Raw genomic sequence first — 15,220 nt, forward strand, 5'->3', positions numbered from 1 at the left:
ATCCAAGTATTATATAATACTGAGTAGATACAATTTGCCAGGCAAGTGTTCTGGTCACTAAGGCACCATCAAGATGAATAATACACAATCTATAGCTGCAAGAAGCTCAGAATTTAGCGGGCATGAGAGAAAAAAAAAGATAATTATAAAAAAATAGAGATATGTATAGGGTAAAAAACACAGAGAAGATGAATTAATCAGGTTAGAGTGAGGGGATACTGCTCTCCTGGGAATGGCATAGGTGCTTAATGCTAGACTATTCTTCCTCCCCTTCTGTATTAGTCCATTTCACGCTACTGCTAAAGACATACTTGAGACTAGGCAATTTACAAAGAAGTTTAATGGACTCACAATTCCACTTGGGGAGGAACTCACAATCATGAGGCTGGGAGGCTTCACAACCATGGCGGAAGGTGAAAGGCACATCTCACATGGTGGCAGACAAGAGAAGAAAATGAGAACCAAGTGAAAGGGCTTTCCCCTTATAAAACCATCAGATCTTGTGAGACTTCTTCACTACCACGAGAATAGTATGGGGGAAACCTCCCCCATGATTCAATTGTCTCCCAGTGGGTCCCTCTCACAACACAAGGGAATTATGGGAGCTACAATTCAAGATGACATTTGGGTGGGGACACAGCCAAACCATATTACCTTCCATAAAAACTCCTAGGTTTAAATCACCCATTCTTTCTTCTGAAGCAACTATCTAAGTGTCACCCCACTCATTCCTTGTCAATTCTAGCTCTCAGCAGACTGTGACTCCTCACCACAACCCCTTCCTATTCTTGGTGACTTGACTGATTTTGATTAGAGCAGTGGATAATTCTTTAAGTTGGCCTCTCAGTTTGGTAACTGTAAACCTTCTACAATTTCTGTGTCTAACTTCCCTCTTGCCAGCCCCTCCTGTGTTTCAGCTCACTCTGTTCAGAACCCCAATTCCGAATTTCTTTTATTCTGCTGGGACTTTCAGTCATAGTTTCACTCTTCCTCATTCACATCATGCCCTTACCTCTGCAGGCACAAATTTCATAGTCATTTATGCTACGCTCTTACATATTCATACTACCTACATTTCACTCAATTAAATTCAACTCATATTCATGCAACCAAATGTGGCTACAGGAAACGCCCAGCCACACTAACTGTGCTCACTTTACATTCATGATTGCTAACCTCAAGTGCGCTGGTAATGCTGCCTGACAATCACGCTCTGTTTTTTAAGTCTATTCACTGTCAATCCCTGCTATCTGACCATTCTATATTTTCTTCAGAATTCTTAGACTTCTTTCCTTGTCTTCATTTCCCACAACACTGAGAGAATTGAAGCAATTGGAAGATAATTTCCAAACACTCTCACCTCCATATCTATCCAGTGACATGACTTGGAACCCATGTAGTCTACGTTCTCTCCTGTTACTATCATATGGTGTGATTGCTTGGTTCTGTCTTCTCAAAACACTTTCTTTATTTGCCTTCTGGGACATTACATTCTTCTGACTTTCCTTCTGTTTTCCTAGCTGCCACTTCTCAGTCTCCTTTACTAGTTCCTCCTCATTTCTCAGGTCTCTGAACGTTAGAACCTCCAGAGCTCAGTCTTTGTATCTTTTCTCTATTGGCACTCACTTACTATGAAATCTCATGCAGTTCTATCTTTAAATAGTACCTGTATGCTGGTGCCACGAGTGTGTATCTTCAGAATTCCATATGTAGATGTCAGCTCACCATTGCCACTTGGATGTCTCCTGGGCATCTCAAATTTAGTAAGCTCAAAATTACCCACCCCTCAACCTAATCTTCCTGTTAGCTTTCTTATCTCAACAAATGGCCGTCTCATTTTTTCAGTTTCTCAGGTCTCAGGCCAAATACCTCATGCCATGTTGGACTCTTCTTTTTCTCATTTTCCACATTCTGTCACCAAACACTGTCACCTCTTCCTTCAAAATGTGTCACTAAGTCAGCAGCTTGCCAGCAATCTCATTACCAACACTCTGTTCCAAGTCACCATCAACCCTACCTGGAGGACTGTAAGAGGTCCCTAATTGACTTCCCTTCTTTTGTGTTTTGTCCATGTAGTCTATTCTCAGCACAGCAGCAAGAGTAATGTTGCCCTAAACCTTCCAACAGCACCCCATGTCTCTCTGAGTAAAAGTCACTTACCTCTTTGAATTCCTCCCCTTATCCATCCTCCTCATTCACTCGCCTTAAACCACATTCTTCTCCTTAGTGATTATTGATATCAATCATGCCAGTTATAATCCCAATGCAATATGTTTGCAGTTGCCTTTTCTCAGTCTCAAGTGTTTTTCCCCCAAGTCAACAAAACTAGCTCTCTTACTTCCTTCATATCAAAACTCACCTTCTCAGTGAGGCCATTTCTGGACATCCTAACAAAATTGCACTCATGTACACAAACTCCCTAGGCCATTCTGTGTTTTTGTTTTCTCCTTTCCATTGATGGCCATCCGACATACTATATAATTTAATTCTTATTATTTTGAAATTGTATGTCTGGCTTCCACACTAGAATGTAACCTTGTTGAAGACAGGGGTTTCCTGTCTGTTGTGTTCCCTGCTGTATCCACAGTACTTGAGCAGGGCTTGAGTAGGTGCTAAGTAAATACGTGTAAAATGAACAAAAGGTTAGATTATAAATATTTTGTTTTCCATATAAATAGCTTTCAAATAGGTAAAACAGCATCAATGAATGGCAATTTTTCAAAAAAAACATGCAACAATCTAGTCCAAACTTCATCAAGGCTTGAATTTCTTCTACACTTTGCCCTTGACAGTTATCTTCCCCTCAATGCATAAATGGCTTCTCATCAACCTGTTCCTCTTTTTCTAAACTTATTTAATGAATTTCTAAATATGAAAGCATAATTATGAATGAAGATTATTTCAAAATATATGAATAATTTGTTAGTCACATATACTTTACCACAATTAAGAATTAATGTTTTTTTTTTTTTTTTTTGTCCCTCACTGTTGAAATCACCTTCCTTGTTGAGAATATTGGGCAGGGGGCCTTTTCTGGTAACTTATCCAGATACAGTTTCTGCTTTGTTGAATGTAATTACTGCCAAACTGGATACCTGGCCAACAATCCTTTTTCTAGTGGTCATATTTGCATTGGTTATTAAGAAAAGACAATAGTCCCATCTCTTTAATAGGCAAATTGTTTTTTAAAATTTAGTTTTTTCCTAAGTTTACATACTGTTTCCTGAAAGTTTATTTATTTAGCTTTAAAGAAATGAGAGTCTTACTGAGTCTGACAAACAGTGCTTTACGCTGCTTTCTTGTGTTCCTGCTGTTGACGTTATTCTAGAATTAAGACTAAAGCTGTTTTGGTCCATATTAATGAAGACAAATTTAGATTACCCTCAAATGTAAAAGTTGTGAGGTCATTGGCACATGGCCCACATTTGTCTCACACTCTTCTAGCTCTTACCGGCCTGTTTTCTCCAAGTCCAATTCAAGTCTCCTGATACTATAGGAAAAAGGGATCGTAAAATTTCAGAGCAACATGGATCTAAAAGATGATCAAAGTTTCCATACCTCCCTGACGTCTTGTAAATGAACTTGCTTCTCATTCACCCACTTCCCTCTGTATTTATAAGAAATGCAGGCAGAGAGATTAAATGAATGCAGACTGCTATGCATGGAGTTGGATATCAAGTTAAGCATTAGCTCTTATTTATTTTTCTGTATTTAATATTGTCCTAATAACTGTAAAATCAGGCTAAATTGCCACTAAATTGCCACACATACCATTCATGACAGACATACTAATTTGCATTTTTGTCTATGGTAGTATAAGTATGAAATTAAATGTTCTCTTAGTGCCCATCTCTACCAAATATAGTCTGCTGTATATTCTGATGTCAAATGGAAATTATTTTTTCCCCTGCCACTAACTGTGTTAGAAATCAAGAATCAACTTTGCTATATTTTGGAACCTGAAAATAATGAACAAAAAATTGACATTATTTTGTTTTCTCTTAATGTGCAGAATGGGCTGTCTCCACTACACATGGCTGCCCAGGGAGACCACGTGGAATGTGTGAAGCACCTGTTACAGCACAAGGCTCCTGTTGATGATGTCACCCTAGACTACCTGACAGCCCTCCACGTTGCTGCGCACTGTGGCCACTACCGCGTAACCAAACTCCTTTTGGACAAGAGAGCCAATCCGAATGCCAGAGCCCTGGTAAACTTGGCCCAGTCCACATTAACTGAATACAGATTGAGACAAACAAACCCACATTCATTGACCAACGTGCATACACCAGCAATGCATGGTTACAGATATGTAGTTAATGCTGGTAAATCTGTCACCCTTCACAATCGGCCTGTCTACTTCATACCTTTATAGTTTGCTAGCAAATGCTGGTGAGCAAAGATGTATTTAAGAGAACACCAGTGTAACATTTCTGAAACTAGTGAGTTGCAAACAGATAGATATGAAACCTTTGGAGTGATAAGCAGTTTTAAATGGAAAATAGAAGTTGAAAAATAGAAAATTACAAAATAAATTCTAGATACCTCTAGATAAAGTTAGGACACGAGGGTGAAAAGTTGAATTTATTAATCTCTTTTTGGAAAAAAATTAATGGTGAATATATTTGACTATGTAAGAGGGTATAAAATGTAAGCCTATGAAGAGTTCACTTGAAAATTTTCCTTGTTGACTTGATTACTCAACCATAGGCTAATAGAAACATTATGCCTGGTGTGTTATTGCTTCAGGGAGCATTTTATATACACCATTTCAGGAATTGCTGGAGAGAAAACTGCAAGAGGCTGTCCCTAGAGCAATTTTATGTCTCCCCAGTTTTAATATTGAATAAATCTTTCTTGCTTCACTTATTTTCTAACAAGAATCATTGGAAGTATTAGACATGTACTAATTTATGCCTCTTTTTTCCTAATTCTCAAACTAAAAGTAAATCCTTTTTTCTATGTGTTTACATGGTTTGTGTCTGTGAAAATTGGTCTTCAGACAATCGGTGTTTAAGCTGAGAGACCTTCATTAGAATCATCAAATATTAAATATGATTTTTATGAGAATTTCTCCATTGGAATCAATTTATGGATAATTCCATGGGAATTGAATATATTTTCCAGATTATATGTAATTATGTGAAAACATTCATTTTCTCTAGGGAGTCAAAAACATTAATTTTTTAATTGGATAGTGGTCAATAAGCTTATAAAATATCACAGCCTGTTAATTGCAAATATTTTAAGTGCTGCATGTGCATGTGGCTATTTACATCTGGCATGTTGTATAGCTCATAAACAGGGGAAATGACTTAACTGATTAATTATGTTTGTCACTCTATTGTGAAAAATAAGAAGTCATCAGCTTAAGTAAGACCATATGCTTTCCTGAAAACTGCTAGTGTGTAAAAACGTTGACTGATGATTGGTCCATGTTGGGACATGCAAAAATGTTAGCTGTCAGAATAGAAGTAACAAAGGAACACTGTTGAAATTAAAAAAATATAATACACAATGAGTAAGCATGGGGCCATTTAACACATTTTACTTGATGTGCCCCAATTCCTGGGCATTAGCCTAGTTCGCCAAGTTAGCAAGTACCCGACAGGCTTCTTCCCCACGTTTCTTTACTCCTAGAGCTACCTCATTGCATTTATCCCAGAAATTCTCCATACATTTCTTGAAAATATCCAGGAACTTAACAGTCATTTCTTTATGCAATAAAAGTTATCTGATAGGCATATATGTTGTAAAAATGATGTAAAAATATAGCTTCTATATGTAAAACTGATCAACATAATGATTTCTGCTGACTTGAAATACACCCTTTATAAAGAAAGTGGTAGCAAAGTTGAAATATTTCTTAGAAAGGCAGCATATTCTTAGATTTTTTAAGTAGATGAATAATTCTTAGGCTCTGAGAAATGACCCTTCAGAAGAATATATGCTTATCTTCAATTCATCTTCAAGTCATTTACAAACCAGGACAATCAATATACCTTAAAACATCTTAGAACTTCTAAAATATAATTGCTTGTCTATTTGTCTTTCTTTAAAGGGAAGGACCATGTATTTATCTTCACTTTTGTTTTCTCTATAAACACACAAACAGAATTATGTACAGGCCCACCACACATAAGTGAAGTTCAGTGTCTACAGGAACACATCACCATTTTTCTTTCCAAATTCCAACACCTACAGGGAATGAAGAAATGGTAACATTATGTGATGACGTAATATTATTGCCTGCAATGTGCCAGCATGGAGTTGTGTGAGAATTGTTTCTGCATGTTTTCAACTAACTTGATTGTCTTTTGCACAGAATGGTTTTACTCCACTGCACATTGCCTGCAAGAAAAACCGCATCAAAGTCATGGAACTGCTGGTGAAATATGGGGCTTCAATCCAAGCTATAACAGAGGTAGAAAAATGTTTTAGCTAGTCACAAAGCATTCCTTCTCTTACTCCTTCCTCCCTTTCCTTTTTCTCATCTTCTGTCCTCTTCACTCAAGTTTTATTTATCTGAAGAAGCCCCAAAGCCCCACTGGTGCAGAGGAGTAAAACTGCTGTTGCTTTGTTTCACAGTCTGGCCTCACACCAATACATGTGGCTGCCTTCATGGGCCACTTGAACATTGTCCTCCTTCTGCTGCAGAATGGAGCCTCTCCAGATGTCACTAACATTGTGAGTATGGCTTGGGTCAGAATAACCCCAGGGAGGAAGAGCGAGAGGAACAGCGACTGTGGGTGTGTGTACGTGTGTTTGTGTGTATGTCATCAAAGTAAGCCACCAGGCTTTGAGAAGGGCCCTTGTAATAACATATTATTGAAATAATCACCAGAACTTCACTGAAAAGAACCTGGATAGGGTAGGAGGTAAAATGGAAGCTATGAAGTGAGACAGCTTAAGATTCTGGGTGTAGGTGGATTGAACATGCCTCTTAAATGCATTTATTAAAACAAAATACATTTTAAAAGCTCCTCTGAAAGTGAATGGATAATTGGTTGGAATAGAATTTTCAGGGCTCAACCTAGTTGCTTGAGGGAATTGTATTCCAGGCAATTTTCACAAAAACATCAAATCAGTACCATAATTAATCTTAACAAAAGATTAACCAGAGATAGATCAATATCAGAGACTTTTACTTGGTATCAAACTCTTCCTTCTTCAGTTACATGGATTTCCCATTTTGTAACATTACATTGATTTTTACTTTTGATTTGATCTGATTTGCTAGAGTGGAGGCTTCTCTTAGCTGAAAGTTATACCATGTGTCCTGGAATGAATGTTGGTCTCCAGACCACTTTCATTCAGTCAACAAGTACTGGATGTCTCAGAATTTTTCTGTGTAATCTAAATTAGAATTTCCCCTTCTAATTTCTTTGTGTATCTCTCATTTTCTTGGATTTTTCCCCTTTAAACTTTGGTCATTGTATCATGACAAATCATTGAACGCAAATTTTCTCCTGAGCGAGAGAACTTCTTTGCACAAGGTGCAGGCAGGTATTTGAAGTTCAAGAAGGGCTAGTAGAGTATTGAGATTCACGTGTGCACCAGAAATAACTCTCTCAAAATAAATATTAGTGCTTATTATTAAAATGAGCTATGTTTTCAAAAGCAATTGATTGGCACTTGTTGCTAATTTTTTGCATCTCTTTCCATTTAAGTTGTGAAAGAGAATGTCCAATTTCATTTTTTATTTGTATTCCCTCTCATATTTCTTTTTTTCTGTGTTTCACACACCGTTTCCACAGTGAAGTTTCTGATGGCTAGGAAATCCACTGTGAGAGTTAATTTAATTGATTTTAAAAATTATTTAATACTCTCTCTTCATATTATTCCGTAATTGGAGCATAAAATCATTGAAGAATTTAAAGCCTATATTTATAAGTTTTCTTAATTATAGCTTATTGGTCCTAAGGTCATAATATTATATGCTAATCTTTATTTACTCCATTAGACATAAGAGTAATTTCACAATGTGCCAACGTAAGTTTAATTTCTAGTCACTTCTTGGAACTTTAAAAGTAATCATCATCCCACCCTTTTTTTTTTTGAGATGACTACCTTTTTTTTTCTTTTTTAAATTGAGACCTGAACAGACTTACATACAGGCCAGTAACATGAAAACAAAAAACAAACAACAAAAGAAAACAAACAAACAAAACACCCTCTGTGTTCTTGCCCGCCTTTTCCTTGTTTTCTCCACCTTTTCTTATTTGCATTCCAATGCCTATGGGATTAGAGGAGCAATAGTGACATTATGTTACAATACGTTGTCACATTATTATGATAACATGTACAAGAATATTCTGTGGATTGCTTGATTGCAATCGCCTAAATTAACCTCTTTTAGGGGAGATTTTTACAAAATCTTCAAAGAATAATCCCTATAAAATGGTTGTGGAATTTGTGGCCACTCTTACTTTGCTTCTTCACTGAGCAATTCCAAATCTTCAGATGGTTATGGAGTTATAATATACTCCCTTCTATTTAAAAAAGTTATATAGGGTACATGTATATTTTCAAATAAAAATAAAATATTAATTGAAATAAGCAATTTTGACATGTTTTTCAGGTTGTTGAAGACTCTCAAATTTGACAATTGTTACATTAAACTTTAGCTTCCAACTGTTGGTTATTTAAAGTTCTTCATTTTATCTGTTCATTTGTCCATTATATTATCTTTCCATTCAGCTCCCTCAAAACAAATTCTTGAGGGGCATATGCCAATATAATTTCCGTGTTTTCTAGTTATGTTTTGTAAGATACATCCTTCAGGAAGCAGATACCTATTGATAGGGCTGCCCGGTAAATTATAGGACTCTCAGTTAAATTTAAATTTCAGATGAAAAATAAATTTTGTATATGACCCATGCAATAGTTGAGACATAGTAAAATAATTATTTGTTGTTTGTCTGGAATTAAAATTTAACTGGCTGTCCTATATTTTTAATTGCTAAATCTGGCAATCCTACATTTAGAGGAATTTAACTTTCTCTAACAGTGAGATGCCTGTGAAGTTGTGTTTTCTCAGAATATGAGGATATAGCTACTGGATCCAAAATTCTTTGCAAGTTGATGAAGAAACCGTGTGAACACTGACTGCCTGCTTGCTGTGTCAGAGTTGGTCACTTCCTGACCCTAAAATACCCCACCCTTGGAGCCTTTGTGTGTTGCCTGAAATCATGTTGCATTTTTGAATGCAATGCTGTTTGTTGTGCTTCGATGCTTTTCAACTTGATGCGCCCGAAGTGGAAGTCAATGTAGCCCTGTCAGCAGAGTCAGTTTTAACAACTGAGAAGAGTGGCATGAAATTTAGTACCTGCTTTGGACATGAGCATACTCATTCTCTTGCTATTCTTGTTTTTGTCTGAGAATTCACTCCAAGTGTGAGGTGTACCAGTAACTCAATCACGTATAGACATTTTTTTTTAACTGAAAATCTCCTTTTCCAGAAGGTTTATTAATACACTTTGAAATCTAGAATGCGAACTGCCAATTACGACATATCCATAATCCAAAGTATTCATCAATAACTATAGGAATAGAAAACTTAAGCATTTTAACAACTATCAAGAAAGAATGCAAGGTCTTACAAAGTTTTATCTTCCTTCCCATAAGAAATCAGTGGACTAATGGTAAAGTTCACACATTATATTGTGCTTAAAAATTTTCCCCAATCCTTAAATTTCATTAGCTTGAGATAAGAAAGACAGGGCTATTAAATAAAATAGGGTGTCTGACAATCAAGAAATGGAAGTTATTTATTAAAACAATGTATCCTGACGTTCATTTTCTTATTTACTCTTATATATAAACAATGGTAATATTAAATCAAAAGACTACTAAGGGCAACTTACAGTAGAAGTCTATTATGCCAGAGGCATTAGATAAGAATTAAACAAGACCGTTATTATAAAGTGGAGAGACCATGTGTGTGTTTATACATAACCTTTGTTTGAATTTAAGCTTTAGTGCTTTAAATTAGATTCTATGTTTAACTGATCAACTTCAAGTGTGTAAAACCCATAAAAAATAACTTAAGTATAAAATAAAGTTTCAGAAATACTGGCCAGTATTGGAAACATTTCAGATTTTGAAAGCCTCTTATTGATAAAGCTTGGCTTAAAAAGTTAACACGAAGGCCAAGCGTGGTGGTGGATGCCTGTAATCCCAGCTACTTGGGAGGCTGAGGCAGGAGAATCACTTGAACCAAGGAGGCAGAGGTTGCAGTGAGCTGACATTGCACCACTGCACTCCAGCCTGGGGGACAGAGTGAGACTTTGTCTCTAAATAAATAAATACATAATAAATATGAAAGTTTGTCATTAAGTAGGAATTCCTGGGACCTCTTTGACTTTTAACTTCTTATAAGGAAATTTATTATTATCTTCATTTCTACCAAAATTAGTAAAATTGCTAGCCTTTTATCAGACCTAGAAATAACATAAAGATTTGAGGAGTATTGTTTTTGTTTTTCTGAGACACAACCTTGCTCTGTCACCCAAGCTGGAGTACAGTGGGCAAGATCATGGCTCACTGCAGCCTCAACCTCCGAGGCACAGGCTATCCTCCTGCCTCAGCCTTCCGAGTAGCTAGGTCTACAGCCATGCACAACCATGCCTGACTAATTTATTTATTTATTTATTTAGAGAAGAGATCTTGCTATGTCTCCCACACTGGTCTTGAATGCTTGGCTTCAAGCAGTACTCCTGCCTTGACCTCCCAAAGTGCTGGGATTACAGGCTTGAGCCCCTGTACCTAGTCTTGTTTTGTTTTGTTTGAATACCATCAGCCCTCTGTATCAGCAGCTTCTGTATCTGTGGGTTCTAAATCCATGGATTTAATCAATCTTGGATTGAAAATATTTGAAAAAATAAAAATAAAAAATACAATAAAAAATAACAAAGTTTTAAAAAGTACTGTATAACAACTATATAGCATTTACATTTTGTTAGGTATTATAACTAATGCAGAGCTGAATTATACAGGATTATGTGCATAGGTTACATGCAAATACTACACCATTTTATATAAAGGACTTGAGCATCCACGTATTTTGGTATTGGTGGGGGAAGCAGGGGGCCTGGAACCAATCCCTCAACAATACAGAAGGACAACTGTAGTTAGAAGATCTTAGCCTCATCTATTTAGAGACAGGTTTTAAATGATAGAGAAAACAAGTTAGAAATCATGGTTGTCCAGGGAGGAAAAATCTTGCCATACATCTAAAATCCAAAGATAAATATTAGCATTCATTTTATAAAACAAAATGCTCCAGATACATTTACTTTACAAAAGTCTAAATCTGTCATCAGAAAATAAGCCCATTAGAGGATAAATGAGTCATCAACAAAGAAGAGAAAATTAGAGTAGATATCAAATTTAGTGCTTTCACAATCAAATCATTTGACATGAATTTCTCATAACTTCAAAAGAAATGGTCTCTAAAATACTGAGAAAAAATTAACTGTGAACTATGTGCCAAATTAAAGTCCACCTTAAAGTTTCTAGATTTAAGGGTTTGTTGTACAAGGAATCAGAATAATTCACTGGAGTTTGTCATTAGCACAACCAAATTTAAAATCAATTTAGTTTATTTGGAATAGTTTACTTTACTTGGTTGAAATTAGCCTTATTTTCTAGAACAGTTGTGGTAAATCAATCTGCAATAATTTTTATTTCAATATCTTAAAATTACTTGAGTGAATGAAACCATGCCTTCTTTAGAACTACATAGTTTTAAAATATGCTGATTTTTAAAGCCCTCTCTCTTAGAGACAGTAGAGTAGTAACCGGCTTCTTGAAGAGAAAATTCTCTTACACCCTCGTTCTTCATGCCACACCTAAAGCACCCTTTCCTGACAAGTGTGTCATATTTTGGTATAGAACAAAGATACTGGAGGCGTGATGCACGGCCTACCTCAACAGATGACACTGCTGACAGTCACTTTATTCATCTTTCAGTGGCTCTCTCAAATAACTGTCTATAATTAAGTATGCTCATTAATCTTAAATAGGGGACCTCCTGGGCAAATCAGATTTCTTATCTGATCCGTTTTTGTCTAGTCTCATAACACAAAGAAAAATCAGATACAAATTAATAGTTTATTTCAGAAGTAAATTTTGAATCTTGAAAAGAAGTGATTTATTTATGGTACAGGTGGTGTTAATGTTTTGCAACGTGTTGATCTTCAGCATGTAGAGTTTCTCACTGAAATAGATTCAAGCTGTGATCACATAGTTAAGTGAGACAGTGACAGATTTTAGGTTTTTAGGGTAAAAGATAATTTCATCACCAAAATCAATTTAAAGGGATGCTTGGCTGATTGTGAAGTTAAACAACTCAGAGTATCCTGGATGTTCGGGTACATTTACTAGTTTGTCACGGACTTAAAAAAATAAAATAAACATTTGTTTTTCCTTATAAAGATGGGGAAGGAAAATACAAAAATTATCTGGGCGTGGTGGTGCACGCCTGTAGTCTCAGATACTCAGGAGGTTGAGGCAAGAGAATCGCTTGAACCCGGAGATGGAGGTTGTGGTGAGCCGAGATGGTGCCATTGTGCTCCAACCTGAGCAACAAGAGTGAAACTTTGTCTCAAAAAAAAAAAAAAAAAAAAAAAAAAAAAAGGAGAAGATACAAATCTATGTTTTCCAGACTATGCCTTTTCATAGGTTTCTTAAATCCTTGGATATATTGCTGAATTTCACAAAAGGGACAACTTTATTATTTACCATCCAGAGCAGTGGGTTAATTTATGATTTAACGATCTTTGTTCCCTGGCAGCGTGGGGAGACGGCACTACACATGGCAGCCCGAGCCGGGCAGGTGGAAGTGGTCCGATGCCTCCTGAGAAATGGTGCCCTTGTTGATGCCAGAGCCAGGGTAGGTGCTGGTGCCCTGAGGTTCTCTTCTATCTCGGCGCATGAGTTTCAACCTTAAGAGAGGGTGTTGCCCTTCAGTTCCTTGATTTGGAAATACCAGGGACTGTAAGTGAAAGGATCAATTCAATAGCAGTTTTCCAGGAAAAAAGAGAAACACTATATAAGCAATTACACGCAATGAAAAATGCACCCGGATTTCAGAAACACTAACATTTGAAAAAATGTACAACTTTCATCTAAGAAATACGGCATTGACTAATATTTTAATACTTTTTTTAACCTCGGAAAGCACTTTCTCATATCTCTTTATTTTCATGAATTTTAAAATGTAACCTATAGTATTTAGACATTATACATATTAAAATTTATTTATTACCACCTAAACCAATCACATTTCCACAGTTACCCCTCACTAGTTACATAAAAGCAAGTTATTCTCAAAGTTTTAATGTTTTCCCTTCATCTGTTTGACTTCCCTCCTTTTTATGATGTTTACTTTTCTTCCTACTCTGATTTTACAAATTTATACATTCTGTATTTCCACTACTCCAAAATAGAATTTGGGCATTGAAGATTGCTTGATCAGACTTGCCCTGTTTCTAATAACTTCTAATTCCCTCACAAGTTGCTTTTTCCTTCTTTTTCTTTTTTAAAATCTTACTCCCCAATTTATTTTCTCATCTTCCTTTACATTGAATACACTGTCAATATACTGTATCTTGTATTTCCTTTTCCATGTTGTTATTTAACTTTTGCATTGGCATCACTGAGATTCTTACGTTAAACAATTTCCCTCCTTCTTCAATATTTGATACACCCAAGTTAGAACTCATTTCAGTTTGAGTCGTACCACTATAATACAGTGTTATATTAGAATGAAAGCATCTGGCTACGGTCATGTAAATTGTAAGTGATTTCAGGCAAGTCACTTCACTTCCAGGTCTTTTTAAAAAATTATTATTATACTTTAAGTTCTGGGATACATGTGCAGAATCAGGTTTGTTCCATGGGTATACATGTGCCATGGTGGTTTGCTGCACCCATCAACCCGTCATCTACATTAGGTATTTCTTCTAATGCTATTCCTCCCCTAGCCCCCCACCCACTGATAGGCTCTGGTGTGTGATGTTTCCCTCCTTGTGGCCATGTGTTCTCATTGTTCAGCTGCCACTTATGAGTGAGAACATGCAGTGTTTGGTTTTCTATTCTTGTATTAGTTTGCTGAGAATGATGGTTTCCAGCTTCATCCATGTCCCTGCAGAGGACATGAACTCATTCTTTTTTTATGGCTGCATAGTATTCCATGATGTATATGTGCCACATTTTCTTTGCCCATCATTGATGGGCATTCGAGTTGGTTCCAAGTCTTTGCTATTGTGAATGGTGCTGCAATAAACATATGTGTACATGTGTCTTTATAGTAGAATGACTTATAATCCTTTACATATATACCAGTAATGGGATTGCTGGGTCAAATGGTATTTCTGTTTTTAGATCCTTGAGTAATTGCCACATTGTCTTCCACGATGGTTGAACTAATTTACACTCCCACAAACAGTGTAAAAGCTTTTCTATTTCTGCCGGGCGTGGTGGCTTATGCCTGTAATCCCACTTGGGAGGCTGAGGTGGGCAGATCACCTGAGGTTGGGAGTTTGAGACCAGCCTGACCAACATGGAGAAACCCTGTCTCTACTAAAAATACAAAATTAGCTGGGCATGGTGGTGTATGCCTGTAATCCCAGCTACTCGGGAGGCTGAGGCAGGAGAATCGCTTAAACCCAGGAGGTGGAGGTTGCAGTGAGCTAAGATCGTGCCATTGAACTCCAGCCTGGGCAACAAGAGTGAAGCTCCATCTCAAAAAAGAAAAAAAAAGAAAGAAAAAAAAAAGCATTCCTATTTCTCCACGTCCTCTCCAGCATCTGTTGTTTCATGTTTTAAATGATCACCATTCTAACTGGTGTGAGATGGTATTTCATTGTAGTTTTATTTGCATTTCTCTAGTGGCCAGTGATGATGAGCTTTTTTTCATGTTTGTTGGCCACATAAATGTCTTCTTTTGAGAAGTGTCTGTTCATATCCTTTGCCCACTTTTCAATGGGATTGTTTGTTTTTTCTTGTAAATTTGTTTAAGTTCCTTGTAGATTCTGGATATTAGCCCTTTGTCAGATGGAGTGATTGCAAAAATTTTCTCCCTTTCTGTAGGTTGCCTGTTCACTCTGATGATAGTTTATTTTGCTGTACAGAAGCTCTTTAGTTTAATTAGATCCCATTTGTCAATTTTGGTTTTTGTTGCCCTGGCTTTTGGTGTTTTAGTCATGAAGTCTTT

At 36.5% G+C, this 15,220-nt stretch overlaps 1 protein-coding gene across 44 annotated transcripts in view; it reads left to right on the forward strand.

Annotated features, from left to right (window-relative positions):
* ANK2 (ankyrin 2) overlaps positions 1–15,220 on the forward strand; it is a 695,731-nt gene that overhangs the window by 559,682 nt on the left and 120,829 nt on the right. For 39 of the 44 annotated variants that reach the window (XM_078002190.1, XM_015139094.3, XM_078002174.1 and 36 more), the window contains 4 exons: positions 4,013–4,210; positions 6,326–6,424; positions 6,589–6,687; positions 12,797–12,895. In XM_078002190.1, coding sequence (XP_077858316.1) covers positions 4,013–4,210; positions 6,326–6,424; positions 6,589–6,687; positions 12,797–12,895 — 495 coding nt within the window. The remainder of the gene's footprint in view (positions 1–4,012; positions 4,211–6,325; positions 6,425–6,588; positions 6,688–12,796; positions 12,896–15,220) is intronic. The other 5 variants (XM_078002183.1, XM_078002194.1, XM_078002173.1 and 2 more) reach the window with 1 other exon arrangement.

This window comes from Macaca mulatta, chromosome 5 (genome assembly GCF_049350105.2).
Source record: "Macaca mulatta isolate MMU2019108-1 chromosome 5, T2T-MMU8v2.0, whole genome shotgun sequence".
NCBI classification, from domain to species: Eukaryota; Metazoa; Chordata; class Mammalia; order Primates; family Cercopithecidae; genus Macaca; species Macaca mulatta.